The following is a 19,528-nucleotide window of genomic DNA, read 5'->3' as shown; positions in this document are numbered from 1 at the left end:
GAAATGTTTATTTAGTCGCTAGCTGTGCTTAGCTTTTTTGATGTCAAACGTGCCTTGACTCACTGAAGGGTGGAGAAATCTGCCCTAAGGGATCACGCAACTGTAAACATTGTCATGAACTCACTCAGTGCTGGCCATTCTCAGAACCTCTTTTACCCTAACACGTGAAAATAAAATAAAAATAATCATAATAAGAATATATATTGTGCAGGTGTACGCCATCACATGTCAAAATGCCAACAAGTTGTCACTTGGAGTCCATTGCTTTATTCCAATTGAGCCACCTTTTTTTTTAAGTGATAATATTTAGTAATCATCATGAAACGGGTACTCCGGATGGTCACTCCACCTGTGTCATGACATCGCACACGCACACGCACACGCACACACACACACACACACACACACACACACAAAAAAAATAAACATGTAACGCCACACATTGGAAGAGTACACGACAACGTCAAGTTTCTTACATGAGCAGCTCCACAAAGCGAATGTTCTTGTTCAGCCCTTCAATGGCTTTCATTTCGTCTTCGGTGAGTGAAAAATCAAATATCTGAAAGTGAAAAAAAGTCAGAATGCAACATTCAGAGGGGACCTCCATGTAGTCTGCTTTCCAAGTGTTGATGATGAAGTTGATCGAAGTCATCGTAGCGTCATTTGTATGTTTCGGTGTCAAGTAGTGCTGCGACGTGCATTACTGACCTGGAAGTTGTGTTTGATCCGCTGTGGGTTGAAGCTCTTGGGAATGACCACCACTCCTCTTTGCACGTTGAAGCGCAGAGCCACCTGAGCACTGCTCTTGTTGTACTTCTTCCCGATGGAGACAAGCAGCTCGTCCTCCAACATGGGAGGACATTTCACATTGACCCTGTTAAGGAGAAGACAGCTCACCAATGATGAGTGTAGAAAGCGAGCACCAAAGTACGATGGAAGCAAACGACATGCGCCGTGTCAAACGTTTATCTGCCCAAAAAAATGGATTCATACTTTTTTTTACTTGGGTGGGGCTAAATGGAACAGTCCTGAAATGGTTCACGTTCTACTTGGAGGAAAAGAGGCATTTTATGTCCATTGGAAGTTTTAAATGCGATCGAATGGCTGTGGCATGAGGAGTCCCTCAAGAGTCAGTACTCGGACCCTTTTTGTTCAGTCCGTACGTTTTCTTTGGGTAAAGGGGCCTTGCTTTGCCTTTTTCCTGCAACTGTCTACAAGCTAGCAATAAAACGTCTTTGCACATACCAGGATGCATCTCTGGAGGAACCGAGCGGGCAGTAGCCGACAATAACAATGTCGTTTTGACGGCAATAGTCCAGAAGTTTGGGCTGCGTGAAGTAAGGATGACATTCCACCTGGACGACAGGACACAACACGCTATTGCTGGCCGACAGTTTTATTTTTCCGAACGAACACCAAAATCAGACTTTATGAACGCCAAACAGAAAAAGCTATTTTTGTGGCACCTGGTTGGATACAGGCTTATGTTTGAGGCCGGGTTTGTTGAGGATCAGTTCAAGTTGTCTGCGGTTGAAGTTGGACACTCCCAGAGACTTGACAAGGCCTGCGTCGACACATGCCTCTAAAGCCTGCACAGGAAATTATGATTACCAACTGCCACAACTTCTGATGAAGAAAGAGAAGCAAGTGCACATTCCGTAAACATGAATGAAAAAGGTAAGGTCTGCAATTAGAGAGCCAATTGAAAAAGGTTCAATACCTCCCAGGTGGCACAGAGGTCTGTGTGGTGGTAGATGTACTTCCCATTCTGGTCTTTAGGGTAGAATTCATTGCCGGGCTTAAACGCAAGCACAATTAGTTCAGCCATCACACCAAAATACATGGAGCGAGCTTTATTTGACGCAGTGCGATTGTGAACTGCTTGCTGCAACTACAACCATAACAGTAAACACAATCAAAAGCAATCTATCACATCTCTCATTTTGGCTGTCCTTAGATTGGGCGGGTGTGAGTTTAGGCATGTACAGCAGTACCTCTACTTACGAAATTAATTGGTTCTGGAAGAAATGTTGTTAGTAGAGACGCGTTTTCCATGTAAATGCCCTAATCCGTTCCAAGCCCTCCAAAATTCAGACATAAATGTTTTATGAAGCATTAAAATGCATCAACATATGTAACAAAGACATGTTACAATTCGATTATTGCACAATAAATGAGAGTTGTGCAAATTGTAAAAAACAAAACATGAAAATGATGGTCATTTAACTTTTAACTGCGCCTTCATCGTTTTTTGTCCTCTTTAGTTCATGTTCTCTTTCAGAAGTGGTTTTCGCCTGTCATTTTGTAAAGAACCAATCAAAGGATGTTTGCTTTTGTCGTCTTTTCACAATCCTTCGAAAATGTCGAAGGCAAACATGAGCATCGTGAGCGATCACGCGACTGGTGAACACTTTTTCCGGGTGATTCACATTCACGTAAAACTATCGGGACGCCTCATGGCCCATCTATTTATCGATCTACACACACAGACACCTACGGTATAAGTCCCTCTCAGCCAATGGGATGCCAGGATGATGCTCGGTAATAGCCAATGGCAGAGCTGCTAAAAGTATGTTCAGGAAACTCGGAGCTGCGAGTAGAAGCTCATTCTATATTTTTACCTTTCATATCTTGAAATCTCTTTCGGAACAAGAGGCAATATTTTCCTGTTGAGGCGTTACGTAACTTGAAGAATTTGGATGAGGAGACGTTCGTAAGTAGAGGTACCACTGTATTGAAGTGTGCTTGCAACCTTGAAGGCCATTGGAAGCTCAATGATATAGAGATCCACATAGTCCAGTTTTAGGGCCTTCAGGGTCCTCTCCAAGGTCGGTCTGACGAGTTTTGGTGGATGGAAGGTATTCCAGAGCTGGAGAAGGACATTACATAACATGTTTTGATCGCAAACGCATCCAAGTCAAACAACACAATAGACTGAAATTACCTTGCCACAGTAAAAGATGTCCTCTCGTCTCACAGTTCCATCAGCAATTTTTTCCCGGATGGCTTGACCCACCTCGTGCTCATTGAAATACACCAAAGCGCCGTCAAAGTGCCTGTAGCCCACATCGATGGCCTGCTTGACACATTCCAAAGCTGTACCTTTTGGTGTCTATGAAGAAGAGTGGGGTGGAAAAGCACATTTGAGTCCTTCCGGCTTGTTGTCAAAAATCCAAACACTCCGCCGAACTCCTCCTCACCGTCCGAGGGTCTCCATATGTGCCTAATCCCAGCAGCGGTATTTGGTTCCCGTCTCGAAGAGGAATCCAATGGTTCTCTGAGGTCAGGTTCATTGTCTCGCTTGCTCGGGAGGATCCATTCACATGTGCGCTGTTTTAGCCCCTAATCGTTGATTGAGTGCAGGCGGATGAACCTTGAACCCGACCTTGAACTCCCATGTGTTTATTTGCGCACACGATAAGGGTGGACTTTAATGGCGTTGACATCGTAAAAACGCTGGGAGCTTTTGTTGGCAGAAATATCGGGAACATGAACGCGGGGTACCAACAGAGAACGTAGGTCAACTCAACTCAATTCAACTGTATTTATAGAGCACTTTAAAACAACCACCACTGTAAACAAAGCACAAAAAAAACAGTAACACTAAGATCAAGTCTGAGTCATGCTGAGTCAAAAGCCAAGGAATAAAATGAGTTTTAAGACGCGTTTTAAAGATGGGCCGCGAGGGGGCCTGCCCAACAGTGGGAGGTCATTCCTAAGAGAGGGACCGGCAACGGAAAAGGCTCGATCCCCTCTGAGCCTCCGCTTTGTTCTTGGTACCTCTAATTGTGTCTGGTCCACAGACCTGAGGCAGGTGGAGCGAGGCCATTTAAAGGCTTTTCTCAAGCATCTAATTGTCAGCAAGGATGTACCCATTTTGCAATTTTATTTTGCAGGATGGATGTCTTTCAAGAAGCATGAGACCACAGCGCCAGTCGAGACCTCAAAGTAAAAGCGGCGGGGATGCGGCCAAAACTTGCTGAGACCTATTTGATCCCATCTCCCCATTACGATTGTTTAGTCTAGTTTGGTGTGTTTTGGTTCCGAGGATAACGCTGACGTGGATCCAAAACATTGTTTGACACTATAAATAAAGATGGGACCAAGCTGTTACAACTGTATGAAGCAAGAGACTAACATCTAACAACCCTGGGAATGATTCGTCAAGCTTTCAAGCTCATTTTAATGAGATAGGCCTTATCCACGCATTTGATAAAACTTGAGTTAGACCTGCACAAGCCAATAAAGTCCACCACAAGAGCTGTAAGCTGAAAAACGTGAACAGAGCTGTCCCCAATGGTCAACTACTACCTTGCTGACAGTGTAAAAAAAAAATATATATATATATTTGTATGAACAAAAATATGTTCCTCATTGTTCACATTTGTTACTAATATTGCTGTTGTTCTTGATTTTATTAGACGGACGTACATGGAAATGGTCTCAGCTCCTCTCTCAGCTCCTCACCACAGCAGTAATATTAAACATTTTTCACAGAGGATAAAGAATATATGACTTTTGAGTATTGCCCGTCTACATGTGTTGCTCCACTTGTTTGAGTTCGATTATCAGTTGCTTAAAAGGTTTATGACACAGCAACGTACATTCTAGCCGTTCGCCCCTCTGTTTCCTATTTTGTGTTGTGTCAAGTGAGTTGAGTTTTCTACCACTACAAGGTGCTCGTAACTCAAGTTTTCGCCGCAAGTCAAGCAAAATAAAAACATAAATAAATGAATAAATCGTCCAGATGACGGCAGGTCACAATATCGGCTCACTATTTCAAAGCACATCTCTGCTGTCTCAACTGAGTTCTGAAGCAACTGCTGGGGCTGAAAAAAAAATGGTGGCAGCACTTATTATGGTTTCATGATTCTTTGTCGGCAGGTTGAACGTATCTGATGGCAACACTTTGGTTCCGTCAGTTTATTCCGCAATGCCCAGAAACGGATGTGAAGTTTCGCACCTGTAACTCACTTCTGCTGCCCCGTTGTGCAATTGTCGCTCTGTCACAGAGAGCTGATAAACAACGGCAATTATATTCTGGCATTATGCTCCGGGTGAAAGACACGACCGTAAACTCAAGGTGGACATTTGTAACAAGCCTTTATCATCAGAAGAATTGGAATACAATGACAACACTTGAGACCCTTTGGAACAATAACAGCAGCTATCCAAACATCCCAAATTTGACAAAAGTTCATTCTACGTCCAAGTCTGCTTTGTAAACAGCAATTTAACGCCTTGTTCCTTTTTCTAACAACTTCTTCCAAGTGCTTGTGCAACATGACTGGAGGGGGGGGGGCTTTTGGGGCCGACTGACACAGACGTGGCAAGACAAGCTATGCTGAGCTTCAAAGCAATGGCGGCGCACCCCCGCTGGCAAGATTGACGCTGTTTGAATGTGACCTCGACCACTCCAATTTCCTCCAGCCAGGAGCTCGGAGGTCAGCACCCCCCCGCTGATTTCGGGCTAGATTGCGAGCTAACAGGCACGAGAAGCTGCCCCAGATGAGGGAGCCTGACGCTGGGGTATATCTCATTTACACGACAGATGTGCAGCTCTCGAAAGCCTCTCGAGGAAAAGATAAGATTAGCTATCAGGATGGTCTTTGTTGTTGAGATCACACAAGGTCCATCAGATCCTTTGGGAATGCTTTGCGAGAGTTGTTCCCTTCATGGTGACTGGGATGGGGAAACGTAACAGGCCGCGATTGCCGTGGTTGTCCGGCAAGACAAATGATTTGACATTGCCATTACAGCGCCGATGAGAAACCTCGTCCGCCAATCCGTCAAATGAGGTGCACGCAACTCAACCCCGGTCGTACTGAAGACTCGTTAACACAACTTGGAGGCCGTCCATTAGTGTGACGGAAAGTATTCTATTCCCCGGCATCTCACACTCGCCGTCTACAACTCTTCTAAAACTAAGCCGAGGGGGGGTTGGCTGATGGAAAAGTAGATCTGGGTCAAAAAAAGTTGGGCACTCCTGCTTTAAATGTATAATAACGGCAATTGTAAACATTTTGGGGGCTTTGCTTACTTACAGACCATTTACTGTACTCTATTTATAAATTTATATAACACTCATCAAAACTTTCTCATCGGGGCTTTGCTTACTTACAGACCATTTACTGTACTCCATTTATAAACGCCAACACTCATCAAAACTTTCTCATGCTATTGCGAAGACAGGCAGATTTTTTATTTTTTGAGCAATAAGCACAGATTTGGATTAAGACGTGACCTGTCGCACGTCACGATCTACAAAGTGGATGTGCGCGTTTATGGCCCTGGTATTCTCGCGGCCTTGCCTCCGTGTTTTGCGGTGTCCCGATATCAAACCCTGAGTGAAAATTTCGAGAGCGGCGGCAGAGACATGTGGCTGTGATTAGAAGATCGCCCAACCTCTCGCTGTCACCGTTCCCAGAGCCGGCAGAGCTGGCTGATTGAATTTGCAGAGCGCCTGTAGTTGGTACAAAATGTTTAAAATACGGCCGAGCAATTATTCTCCCCTCTGCTTCCAGAACCTCGTGTGCACGTGCGAGTGCATGTGCACAGCAACTCACCATCTCTTGGCCCGACAGCGTGTTACATCTGTCCTACATTTACTTTGTGTACAGCTGGGGATTTCAAGTCGAGTAAATAAGAAGGAAAAGTGAGCACAGCTGACGCTCCGCAGGGTCATGGCGACTACTTGCTGCTACTACTGTTGTGTCGCTATTAGTATTTTTTTTTTGAGAAGAGACTGACGAAAAAAAAAGAAAAAAGTAACACTGCAACAAAGTACAGTATTTAAATTCCAAAACCTACTACTGTTGTGTCGCTATTAGTATTTTTTTTTTTTGAGAAGAGACTGAAGAAAAAAAAAAAGAAAAAAAGTAACACTGCAACAAAGTGGACAGTGAGGAGTACAGTATTTAAATTCCAAAATTAAGGTGCAGCAGCATTATAAGCTAATGTTAGCATGTATGTGTATTGTTCTGTGTAATAAACTAAACAGTGGCTCCGGTAAAGCAACAGATAATTATAGCGTCTTTGTTTATTTTTGACATTTTTTTTTTTTTTTAAGGCAACGTGTTAGCAAAGTGGAGACAGCGGAATAATTAGCGTGTCGCACGAAGACGCTGCTGTAACGCAAGCTCATGTTAGCATGTGCGTTTACTTTTTTGTCATTCTGACTTTTATTTGAGAGGCAAATAAATACAACATGAAAATGGACCAGTATACGGACCATCTATCAACAAAAGCTCAGGCACGGCAGCAGGCTAAACTAATGTTAGCATGAGGCCCCGATCGAGCCGGCTATTTTGAGGCTGATGCCGATTCCAAAATTTAGCAGAATACAATTTTTTATTGGAGCGGAGACTAATGTCGGAAAGGCAACGTGTTAGCAAAGTGGAGACAGCGGAATAATTAGCGTGTCGCACGAAGACGCTGCTGTAACGCAAGCTCATGTTAGCATGTGCGTTTACTTTTTTGTCATTCTGACTTTTATTTGAGAGGCAAATAAATACAACATGAAAATGGACCAGTATACGGACCATCTATCAACAAAAGCTCAGGCACGGCAGCAGGCTAAACTAATGTTAGCATGAGGCCCCGATCGAGCCGGCTATTTTGAGGCTGATGCCGATTCCAAAATTTAGCAGAATAAAATTCCGTATTAAGCGTCCGAGTCACTTTAAAAATAAATAATGAATTAAATTAACTTATTCTTTACAACCCTAGAGATGAATTGACTGATTTTTGCCCTTTTTGGGGTGGGGCGGGGCTTGGAGAGGGAGCGTTTGAATGTCGTTATTTTTGTCTTACGGTGTAATGTGTTATGTGGGTAATGTGAGCTAATAATCGGCCAATTAAATCAGCCAGTCTATTAATCGGGCGGACCTTAGTTAGTATGTGTTTTTGTTTTTGTGATTTGCTCAAGCTATCTAAGCTTAAATGTTACAGAATGATGATGAATTTGGTCAACCAATGAGTGACCAGCTGTGGTCACCCGTATATCATAGACCTGGTACTAGAACTAGAACTAAATCGTTTTTTGTATGTGTGTGTGTGTGTTTACATATTTTATGTTTGTCACTTTCAGATAACTGTTGGTTGTAAAATAAATACAATAGACGTTTGCTTTGAAGTAAATAAGTAACGGCCGCATTTGTAATTCATGGAAAAAAAGTGAAAATTGCATTTCTCAAGTGGGATAATGAAATTGTATTCATGCTGTTGCATAAATATGTACTTGCATCAGTGATGATTATTGTTTGTAAATCTCTAACTTGAAAAAAAGTTGTGTTTGAGAACAGTAGGGGGAGCCCAGGATGAAGCTGAAACATGAGCTTCCAACAGCGGAAGGAAGGATTTCCTTAAGTGGACTTTTGGAGACCTGTACTTGACTTGAGTATTTATTTTAGTTTTTCTGATGACTTTTCAGTCATTCATCAGGAGATATTTTAGTATTTTGGTTATGTTGTTTTTGCTCAGTTCTGACAATCCTGTCAAAATTGAGCTTGCAGCAAAGCTATTTTTTCCCCTTCATCTCAGTACAAGCATTATGCAAATTAACAAAAAACGTTTTTCAAGATATCGCAACAGCTATTCTATAAAATCCGGTGTGGATTTGACCATCACCTTTCATTATAAAAAAAAAAAAAAAAAGCCCTCAACTAACTGAGAATTCCAAACTAGCTCCCACATGTTGACTATAATGACATTAGAATGAGTACACATGAATCACTTAATGTTATCACATGAATGCATGCAGTCACTGCAATGCAATGTTAGGCCACAGTTGCCAAGCTGGTGCAGCAGAAGAAGGATAGAAGTGGAGTGGAGAGGAGTCGAGTGGGTGTGTGGGTCCAGCCCGCCTGTGACGGTTCACGCAGTCATTTAGTCGAGGCTCACTCCTGCAGACAGGCAAAGCTGCACTGCATCACTCCTTTGCTGTCTTCTTCAGAGCCAGTCAGTCTTTATTTTTTGTTATTATTATTAGTTTTGTAAAGGACCACCCGCATTTATTTTTTCTTTTTTTTCCAAAGTTAAACTTCACATTTTGAACCAATTGAATAGCACGTGTGCGGATCTTTGCTTCTCACCTCATGGGGCTGTGGATTGTTGTGCTCACTTCAGTGCTGGGAGTCCTGCTTGTTCAAGGTAAGTTTCATTTCAAGTTTCCATCTGAAGCGGAATCGATGAGAGTTTGCTGTCAATTACCTGTAGATTTATTTTCACCATTCATATCACATAATCATCATTTGCTTTTTTTTGCATCACTGCATGTGTCGAATCTGACAGATAAAATGTTTAAACACCTCATATTGTATCTGCTCTCTACATTTTGTCACATACCCTTTCCGGGGATACACTAAACACGTTCTCATTTTATCAATGCAACCTTTTAAAAATTAACTTCAGCTTTTGCATCTCTGTCATTCAACTTCATGCGTTATTATTGCCACATATATTAATTGAAGGTGTTTCGAATGGGACTTCAATGCATTTGCGGCCATGTGCACCTCGTATTCTTAATTTCACCTTGTATAATATGCACGACTAGCTTCATGCGTTATTATTGCCACATATATTAATTGAATGTGTTTCGAATGGGACTTCAATGCATTTGACCACGTGCGGCCATGTGCGCCTCGTATTCTTAATTTCACCTTGTATAATAATGCACAACTATGTAGGCTGAATGGAGCATCCTGTTGCTCGTGATGGATTCCACTTGAGGAACGTTTGAACAAGTTCAAAGGCCAGGCGCCTCGGTGTGGCATGGACGCCTCAGCCGACGATGCGAAAGCTCACACATACTTCTCGCCGCGATCTCGGCAAGCGGTCTCCGCAAAGGGGTGCGATTTATACAGGAGGTTCGTCACGGCGCGGAGCCTCTCGCAAGCGCGTACGTGCGACCACTTTCACAGTCGGTGGGGGCCAACAAGCAGGTTGGGCTTTTAAAACAGTACAACAAACCTGCAGCTTCTGCTCCACCCCCCTCGTCCTGCCTGTGTGTATTCTGGGAATCGCAAGGAAATGTGAGACGAGCGCTCTCGTGGTTTGACGGGGCAGCGTACCCTCCTTCAGGTCAAGCTGACCATTTAGTGCCTTGTAGGATTTTACATTCAATTCCTATTCAATTTGAGAGGTGAAGCTGGTACTGGAGGATTACAATTTTCTTGTTTTAGTGTGGCAGCATGCAGGCAATGGCTCGTAGATAAATGAATGGATGTTTTGGATGCTGCAAGTTGGAGCTAGATAAAGATTGCACGGTCGGTAAATAAAATAGCTAGGCTGATGCAGACGCAGCAAACCACATTTCTTTGCTCATGCCTGCCCGTGTAGGCTAACTGGTACGCTCATGAATAGACCTACTGCTCTGAAAGTGTGCCAAGAAATAATTACTGGGATGAAACAAGCCCTCCAACAACAGTGTTGGTCCAATTTTTCTTGAAAAGTGGGCCTTGACAATGAATTTCTAATCATGTCCAACATCGCGGTCACCCGCAAATCAATCTTTGTTGCGTATTTAAGGCTCGACAAAACCAGAGGGACAAACTTAACTCAAGCAATTAGAGGAGGGAAAAATGCTGATGTCACTTTGAGGGTTCGAGATTGGTGAAACCAAAATGTGATTGGTCAAAAAAAAGAAAAATAAATACTTGCTGATGTAAAGGCCACAGCATTGATATTCCCAAACGATGCCTCGTATGTTGACAGAAAACGATATTGAAGAAAATATTGCAACATCAATATTTCGTCATATCCTGAGTACTGGTAAGCAGATCGATGGTTGATGCATTAAACGCAAATTATATGAAGATGCAGAGATGACCTATGGGCACGTATTTAGCGAGATACAGCCACCCCTCGTCATGTCGTGTTTCACTTTTTTGTGGTCTCACTCAGATTTTTAGATCGCACTCATCCAATTTCTTTTCGCGGATTTTTCGCAATATATTTGCGGAGGTCATTTTTCCAGAGGGACGATGTTGCTGGAGGTCACGTAGCAATAAGCATGAGCCAGATCATTTCACACAAAAGAGGACAAAGTGCAATGTGCCTACCTCAAAGCAGAACTGATTTACACAATTGCAGGTCTACTGTAAAGTCAATATCGTTAGCTTATTTAATAACGGTTTCACATTAGCAGTTCTTCTGCAATTTGCCCCCCCCAAAATGGCTGGCTCGATAGCTTGCAACGTCTGGCTCTCGGTGTTGGATTTTGGTGCTGCAGTGGTCTCATTAAGTCTTGTTTACACGAGGCGTCTAGACGAAGTCGAGTCATGCCAAAATGAAAGAGAACGGCCCCCACATCGCTCGTCTGATCCAAGATGGAAATCAGCAGACAATACATCACAACAGCGCCGCGTCTGCTTTGCTTCGTTCTTGTTTAAAAAAAAAAAAAAAAAGAGCCACTTCTGTTCTTTCAATCTTGGGTTTTAAGCATCCGAGACAGCGGTGGTCTTGGAATGCCAACTATGACGATAATTTGGAAAACACTTACAGTGGCCCCTGTTGGGAAAGATAATTGGATTACTTTTTTTTTTTTCTTCTTGTAGTCAGCATAATGGAAGCCCCTCCTCCTTGGATGTCAACTGTGAATGGAAATCATTTTAATTACCATTTGATTGTTTCGCTTGGAATTACTACTACACTACCTTTGTTCATAAACCTTTTTTTTGGTCTGCTGTAAGGTTTTCGTTTGCTGGAGAGAGTCAAATGGGACGTGCCAAACATGGAAATTATGAAACGTATGAATGTAAAATATTTCATCATAGGAGGCAGGCACATTGCCTGTTTAACGCATTTGTTGGTGGTGGTGGGCACTTATCAATCAAGCTCCGCGGAAACAAAAGAAATTCATTTAGTGGTCTTACATGATTATTTCTTTGATGAAACATGAATGCATCTTTGTTCGTTTATCTACGCCAGTGACATATATTGACAGGTAGAACAATTAAATGCTGTTCTAGTATTGACCTGCGCATTGCATCATGATTTAACGATTCAGTAAAACGTGACAGCTAGCTTAAACGTTTGCTATTGCCTATTGATGCAACAACATGACAGCAAATCGTTTTTTTTTTTTTTTTTTAACATTAGACATGGCTCTGTCCCAAGCACAAAAACAGACAATAGTTGACCTTTTCAGAAAATAACGGAGGAAAAGTGTGCTGTGAGATTTCTTCAATTCATCGAAGTGCCTTGGCTCAATTAAATTGAGGAAATAGTCTGGCAACTGGGGTGACCAACCTTTTGGAAACAAATAGCAACTTCTTTGGTGCTGGTTCATGCGAAGGGCTACCAGTTTGATGTACACATGTGAAATGACAAAATTTCCTTTAGTTTGATGTTATTATTGATTTCTGACAGTAGTCAACAATTATTTAACAAGGGAGGAAACAGATCAATATCAAGATGAAAGACTTTCCTGCTACAAAACGCCGCAACTGTTTATAGTATCAAGCGATGACTTCTACAACGCTCTGAGGAAATCACAATGTTGCATCGTTCGTGAGCTACAGCATTTTGTTAACAGGCCTGCGTGCTGCTACTTGGGGGGGGGGGGGCTATGACCCCTCGTCTACAAGCTCAACCTTCAGCTGTGCAACGCTCGCAAAGCAGCTAGCATGCGCTGTGAAGTTTTAATAGCGCGCTTGCAACAACAAACCGAAAAAGCGAAAGAGAACAAAATTCAAAGGGAGTGCACGACCTGGTAAACAGTGGATTGAAAGCACTTTTACGGGTGCGTTGCAGCTCATTGTTCGGCTTGCTAATGTCATGTTTTGGTTGGCTTTTAGTGCTCCGCGTGACATTTATAGGACGCTAAAGTCACTGTTAAAAGCTTGATGTTAAGCACTGAATGACAAGGTGAGAGGTCAGAAAGGGCTCGAAATGTTTCCACACAACCCCTGGGGTCCCTATAGGCCAGGGGTCGGCAACCCAAAATGTTGAAAGAACCATATTGGACCCAAAAACAAATAGATCTGGAGCCCAACCGATAGTGACGAGTCTTTATCTTTCGCTGTCCCTTTCCATTGAGCGGGTTGCCGTTAGCGGCCACCTTTCAACATCTTGCGCCATCTTTTGAAAAGATTATCACCAAAAGGGGCTGGCGGTGTATGTAGTCGACGGTATAAATTTGGCTTCCGGGATAGATTACATTTCGACTGACCAAAATCGTGACAATGCTTGTTCATGACGTCATCATATCGGCTTCGGCCACAGAGCTGGAGGAGCTCCTGCGGGTCGATGTCGTACAGTCGCCCATGCCCCCTGCTTTCCTGTTTGCGGGGAACTACTTGGTGAATGTCCCAAAAAATGTACAGACATCGAAGTTTGAGTTTTTCAGGGAATGTTTGAATGTTAGGCTCGATAGAAAAAAAAAACGGAGGTGCGAATTGCTAATAGTGGGGCTCCACTCGTATTTGTAATGCTGAATCATTGTCATTCTTTTTAGGCCCAATTGAGCTCAAGCTCAGCACGATATAACAATTGTTAAAAGCTCTGATCTCATTTTGGAGGATACACACACACACACACACACACACACACACACACACACACACACACACACACAAATCTAGCCTGCCCCCTCCTCGAGACAATGCTTTAAATCCACCAAAACAAGAGTGCTGCTCTTCCAGACACTTGACGTCCTCCCTGCCTGACCGAACTTATTATTATCTGTGACCGGAGATCATAAAGCACTCATCAGCATGTCTCCCAACAGATGAACTCTTTCAGGGTGGATTTCACAAGCCCTATTCCTCGTATTTCGACACGTGCAAGCAAGCACCCTCGCAACAGCTCTTTCTTTCGCATTAGAGAGCAACACATTTTTTTGGGGGCTCTCTTGAGGAGGGGGGAGTGGTGGAGGGGGGCTTATTGTTTTGCAATTTGGTGCACTGGTCAGTGTTAAAAGCAGCAGACAGGAGGAGTATGTCGAGTCAGTCTGCCAAAATGCGGAATAGCTTTTGGCAGAGCAGCTCGACACACTTACGCAATTATGCAAACCGCCGGCATGAGAACGATCGCGATGGATGATTGTCGACCAAAGTGTGGGATGACCATAGCAGCTCAGAAACAAAATAAAATAAAATAACCCATCCTGGTGCAATTTTCTTCCAACACTTGCCCTTCCTTAAGGCTCCCCAAGGAAGATGATTGATTAACTGGCTGCTTATTGTAAAATGTCAAGTGGGGAATGTGTTCCAATTGCAAAAAAAAAAAAAAAATCTAATAAATCTCCATAGGACATAAAATGAAGTGAATTCATTTGTTCAAGACTCATACTGGTCTCTTCATAAAACTCACTTTACAGTCAATGTTTTAAGGTATTGTTTTATCTTCGTCGTCGCATGGATATAAGGGACCTGACAGTGGCCTAAAAGCTGACAAAAAGATATCAGACTCCATTTTTGTGCCCAACGAAAGTCTAGATGCAGTCTAAATCCATGTGGGGGCAGGTTAGACTTTGCGTTGGTATTTTCGCAGACACGTGCACGTAGATGCAGCATAGCGGATTTTTAGATTTGGCCGTGATCGGAGCCAAAATGCCACAAGGAGTCCTGCACAACAATCAAAAACAGAGTGACGACTACAATGTGAGCTAAACTAGGCCTAATCCAACTCACACTGACAAACGACAAAGCAGTTCATAGGTCGCACCTCGCCTTTCGAGCTCCGTAAGCCGAGATAGGCTCCAGCTGTCTGTTGAGCCTGAAAATGGCTGAACAGCAGACCATCAATACAAAAAAAAAAAAAAAAGTCTGTCTGTTCTCGTGTGCAGGAGTGCCGCAGATCTCGATAGAGGACTGCTGCAAAGACGGCCAAAACCGCGGCAACGATAACCAAGCCTGTTCCACCCTGCCGCTCATCTCCGAGTCTCCGACGTGCAGGTAAAACTGAGCTCCACTGCTCCTCCTTCCCCGTCTTATTTTATCCTGGGAGACGCATCTGCTGGCTTTCAAAATCAAAGTGCTTTGCCTTTCTTTTCATAAAGCTGCAGCCACATTGCTTCCTCCCTGCAGGCTAATCGTGATGAGTTAATCACGCGCCTGCTCGTAATCCGAGGAGGACTCGCCACCTTAAGCGATCTGAAAATTTGTCCAAATTATAGCACAGGATGAAAGGAGCAGAGGTCGCTTTTGAGGCACTATAATAGGAGAGAAGGATGAAGGGGGCGGGGAGGAGGGGGGTGATTACAGCTTCAGGAAATACCTTGGAGGTGAAACCCAACGTGGACAGACGATGGAGTAACAGGAACTCAGAGGTGAAGAAAGGGTGAGGACACATTGTTGTGCCCGAAAAAGGCTGCACATGTGAGGGAGTGGGGGGGGGGGGGCTTCTGGTAAGAACACGTCAAGGGAGGAGACGGGCGTGGGGGCGGTTCAGCTCCTTTTCTTGTAAAAGCCCACAGAGATGCACAAGCGCAGGTCAACGATCACACGGAGACAATCTGATAGTTTGTTGAGGGAGAAAGAAAGAATTTTGACACTGGCGGTATTTAGACAAAATTAATGGCACACCTGCCCAAGATATTTACAGGACATTCCTCCGCACCACACCTCCCCAAACTCATGTTTGCATGGAACTCGTTGGAAGACAAACTGTTTCCGTGAAGTTCAAAGCACTCTTGCTTCTTTCCATTTTGACTTAACCCTATTCAGGGGGTCACGGCAGCGCATCGTTTTACTACGTCTTCCCTCACCACATCCGTAAATCTCCTCTTTGGTCTTCCTCTTAGCTTCTGAGACGAAAATGAAGGCAGCTGATACAATTAGCATGTGGGTGATTTTTTTGTTATTTCCAGTCCTTTACAGTCATCATGCAGGAAAAGGTGCATAAGGGAGCTTATCCAACCCCTGATTGACTATTTAATGAAGCGCTGTCGATCCCTATATTGTAGTAAATGCGTACAGTGGTACCTCTACTTATGAACGTCTCTTCATGCGAAATTTTCAAGTTATGAAACGCCTCAACAGAAAAATATTGCCTCTTTCTACGAAAGAAATTTCAAGATACCGATCGCTCACTATGCTGATTTTTGCCGTGGATATTTTCGAAGGATTGTTACAAGCCGACAAAAGCAAACGTCCTTGGATTAGTTCTTGACAAAACGCCAGGCAAAAACCACTCCTGAGAGTGAATGGACTAAAGACGGCAAAACACGATGAGGACGCAGTTCAAAGTTAAATGACCATCATTTTTATTATTAGTTTTTTACATTGTGCACAACTCTTATTTGTTGTGCAATAATCTCATTGTGAGATGTATTTGTGACATATTTTGATGCATTTTTATGCTATATAAAACATTTATGTCTGAATTTGGGGGGTTCTTGGAACGGATTAGGGCATTTACATGGAAAACGTGTCTCTGCTTACAACATTTTCGAGTTAAGAAATTAATTTCGTAAGTAGAGGTACCACTATATATGATTATAGAGTATCAAAAAACTGTTTGAAAATATGCTAACAGTGACACTAGCCGGCTGCAAAAAAGGTGGTCAACTTCCATTAAGTGCCACCCACTGGAAAGTTTCGATGTATTTTACCCATCAGCCACCACTACAATTACTGTACAATTTCCCCATATATTTCTGTTCAATTCCATGGAAAGTTTCTCCAATCATGGTACCGCTTTCACTCAAGTGATGTGACTGACGCCAATCTTTTATGTGTTGGAAACTGTTAGTCACCCCGTCCAATGACTCGCAGGAACAAACAATGTTTGTGTGGAAGTGGTTTTGCTTGCGTTTGCTGTTCATAAGACGGATGAGTAAGGACTTGCGGAGATGGATTTAGGGAAGGATTTAAAGCAAAAAAAAAAAAAAAAACATGTTTATGTTGATGACTTTTGGAGTGAGCAGATTAAATTTTTTTTCATTGATACGACGCTGTCTCTATTCCGACAGGACGGTGCAAGAGCAATGCTGCGTTGCAGTGCTCGAAGACAACATGTGCACCACCGGCATTACTGTGGCCAAAGAGCAAGGAGCATGTGATTCCTTGTTCTCCAACACCTGCGAGACCAAGACCACCAAGGTCTGTGCAATTTTAGTTTCCAAGTGAGCGCCAATATGAAAGACACAATGGCATACGGAGGGGAAATGCCTGACCTGCCGTCACACATGACATTCGTATATCGCAGAGACTTATTCAGTGAGCATCAAAGAAACCTCAACATTTTTTTTTTTTACGCTACTCCAATTATTTTGTAATGAGGTGCCCTACGGTAGAATCTCCAGAGTCCAACACAATCTGCTGCCCAAATTGCAATAACCCAACGCATATGTGAAAGTGGTGCTATTGGGGGATTCGGTTCCTAAAGTCCCCTCTGAAGCACTGGATCTGAATGCAGACAATGTGGGTCACCACGGCACTATATATAAAAAAATTAATAAAATACACCCAAGGCTTAATGACCAGACTGCTACTGACTCATGTGTTGAGCTTCCACCAGAACGAATGATCTCAACTCATCTCAATTCAATAACCTTTGACTGTCCGCCAGTCTGTTTATGTTCCTCTCGTGTGATTGATGGACGGCTGCCTGTCTGACAAAACACAAATAAAATGGGAAGCAGTTTCCCCGTTCGCTAAAGAAGATGCTTTTTTCCCCCCTCCAATGTCTGGAGTCTATCGGTCTTGAACATGCATGTGTGCGCTTGTGTGTGTGTGTGTGTGTGTGTCAGATGTGCTGCGACTGCTGCCTCCTGGGGAAGACGGGCCAGGAGCAGGGTCTTCCTTGCGACCACAGCCTGTCTTTAGGCTACCAGTGCGGCCTGGTGTATCGTGCCTGCTGTGTGGACGGAGTGCCAGACAATCAGACGGCGCCCGCGGGGCAGACCGAACGTGGGTACAATGAAAAAGCATGTCATTCGGTGGTGGGAAGTAACAAAGAATGTTGCAGATCGAAGATTGGTATTGATGGATAGGAGTTGTGGTCCTACACTTCCCTCTAGTGGCTGAAAAGGGTCATTGCTGTGAGGTACTTGATGCAGGAGCTCCCATCTTGTTTGGGAATGGTTATTCTAAATTCTTCTCAAGAATATGGCAAAGTACATGCTATTGTTGATATGGTTAATTTCACATCTTAAGCATTGATATGAATTGCAGCCCAACAAAAAGTAATAGTGGAGTAGTGTTGACATGAATTATGTCTCGATGTGATTCCATTTTTGCAGTTGGGAGACGTTCCGTAGTAGGACTGCTGTGGGTTCCTCAAACAGTTAAAAAAACAAACAAAAAAACTCAATGTACATTCCAGTATTATGAGGCACATTTTTTGGGTTGTGGTCCAATGAAAAGGATGTCTTCTATTTTTTAGGGTTCTCATTGAAGAAGTTAGCTTTCAATAAAAATGATCACATTTGGGTCCCATCTTATTTTTTCAGTGCTTGTTGGCCATAAGGTGATTATTTTTACAGCAATGCACATTGCAAAGCTGATCTAAAACACTTCATCCAGCCGCAACAGTTCAACTTGTTCGTTTAGATTTTTGCAGCTGGGAAAGTGGCTTCCAAAAAGGTACTCACTAAAAACGCTTCATCTCTTGCAGTGCCGAACAAAGACGGAACACCGGACACCGGAGACAACTCAGTATTAAGTGATGAGTGTAATGGTGCGGTAAAACCATTTTTAAAAAAAATAACTGGATAGACTGATGGACTATCACCAAATATGTTTTCAATATTTTTTTTTCCCAGGTAAATGCGCTCATAATTGTGTGAGTAATGATACCTGCGGTTGCTTCAAAGGCTACAAACTGAAGCCGGATGGAATGAACTGTGAGGGTAAGAAACTTGATGGATAAAAGTACTGGGTCTCACTTCTGAAGATCGTCTGAAGATATTTGATGACAGTGAACTCTTGCTTTTAGCAGGGGCACAGGGACTGAGCCCTGCCTGTCGCGAATATCTGCAAGTCACTGTTTTGTAATTGCCTATGCATGCCACAAGATGGCAGCAAAGCACTTTAGTATATTAGACGAAGCGATGGCCTGACTCATCATCATTTCCTTTATTTATCATGGTGAAATCAGCAAAGGCATCATCGCAACAACAAAACAAGTGAAGCTCCTCCACTCAGCTCAACATAAGTGTCAAGATGCCAGCAGTGGCGCCAAAGCAAGATGTTTTTTTTTTTTTATTGATTTATTTTTAATATCAGGCATGGCTTTATTGTAAGCACAAAAACAGCAAATAGGTGAGTTTTCAGCAAATAGGTTAATAAAGGTTCACCGAAAAATGTGATATGTCGACGAATTTGCAATTACCGCACTGCTAAAAAAAAAAAACAAATTTTATTTTAGTTTGCATGTTATCCTTTTGCGATGGGAGTTTTTTGTCTTTTTCAAGTTCCTTCTCCTGTAATCGCACAGACATCAACGAGTGTTTGCTGGGCGCCAGCAACTGCCGATTGGGCGAGCGCTGCATCAACACCGAGGGTTCGTTCCGCTGCCAGCGAGAGGTCAGCTGCGGAACCGGCTACGAACTGACGGACGCCAACAACTGCAAAGGTCCGTC

At 43.2% G+C, this 19,528-nt stretch overlaps 2 protein-coding genes across 3 annotated transcripts in view; one reads left to right on the top strand and one right to left on the bottom strand.

The window, feature by feature from the left end:
- Positions 1-295: 295 nt before the first annotated feature.
- Positions 296-3,534, bottom strand: LOC109529813 (3-oxo-5-beta-steroid 4-dehydrogenase-like). Its single transcript, XM_019893278.1, has 9 exons — positions 3,201-3,534; positions 2,945-3,112; positions 2,753-2,869; positions 1,721-1,798; positions 1,467-1,589; positions 1,246-1,355; positions 709-874; positions 477-559; positions 296-349 (listed from the first exon to the last, which is right to left on the bottom strand). The coding sequence occupies exons 1-9, from the start codon at positions 3,291-3,293 to the stop codon at positions 307-309; spliced, it is 981 nt and encodes a 326-aa protein (XP_019748837.1). The 5' UTR covers positions 3,294-3,534; the 3' UTR covers positions 296-306.
- A 5,258-nt stretch (positions 3,535-8,792) lies between these two features.
- The window catches only part of fbln1 (fibulin 1), a 54,010-nt gene continuing 43,274 nt past the window's right edge, over positions 8,793-19,528 (top strand). The window contains exons 1-7 of one of the 2 annotated variants that reach the window (XM_019893385.1): positions 8,793-9,150; positions 14,789-14,897; positions 16,916-17,045; positions 17,696-17,855; positions 18,562-18,624; positions 18,710-18,796; positions 19,384-19,521. In XM_019893385.1, the coding sequence (XP_019748944.1) occupies positions 9,096-9,150; positions 14,789-14,897; positions 16,916-17,045; positions 17,696-17,855; positions 18,562-18,624; positions 18,710-18,796; positions 19,384-19,521 (742 nt within the window). In that variant the 5' untranslated portion in view covers positions 8,793-9,095. The remainder of the gene's footprint in view (positions 9,151-14,788; positions 14,898-16,915; positions 17,046-17,695; positions 17,856-18,561; positions 18,625-18,709; positions 18,797-19,383; positions 19,522-19,528) is intronic. The other variant, XM_019893384.1, reaches the window with a different exon arrangement.

This window comes from Hippocampus comes, unplaced genomic scaffold (genome assembly GCF_001891065.2).
Source record: "Hippocampus comes isolate QL1 unplaced genomic scaffold, H_comes_QL1_v1.1 scaffold62, whole genome shotgun sequence".
Taxonomy (NCBI): domain Eukaryota; kingdom Metazoa; phylum Chordata; class Actinopteri; order Syngnathiformes; family Syngnathidae; genus Hippocampus; species Hippocampus comes.
This window is presented reverse-complemented; position numbering and strand designations above follow the sequence as displayed.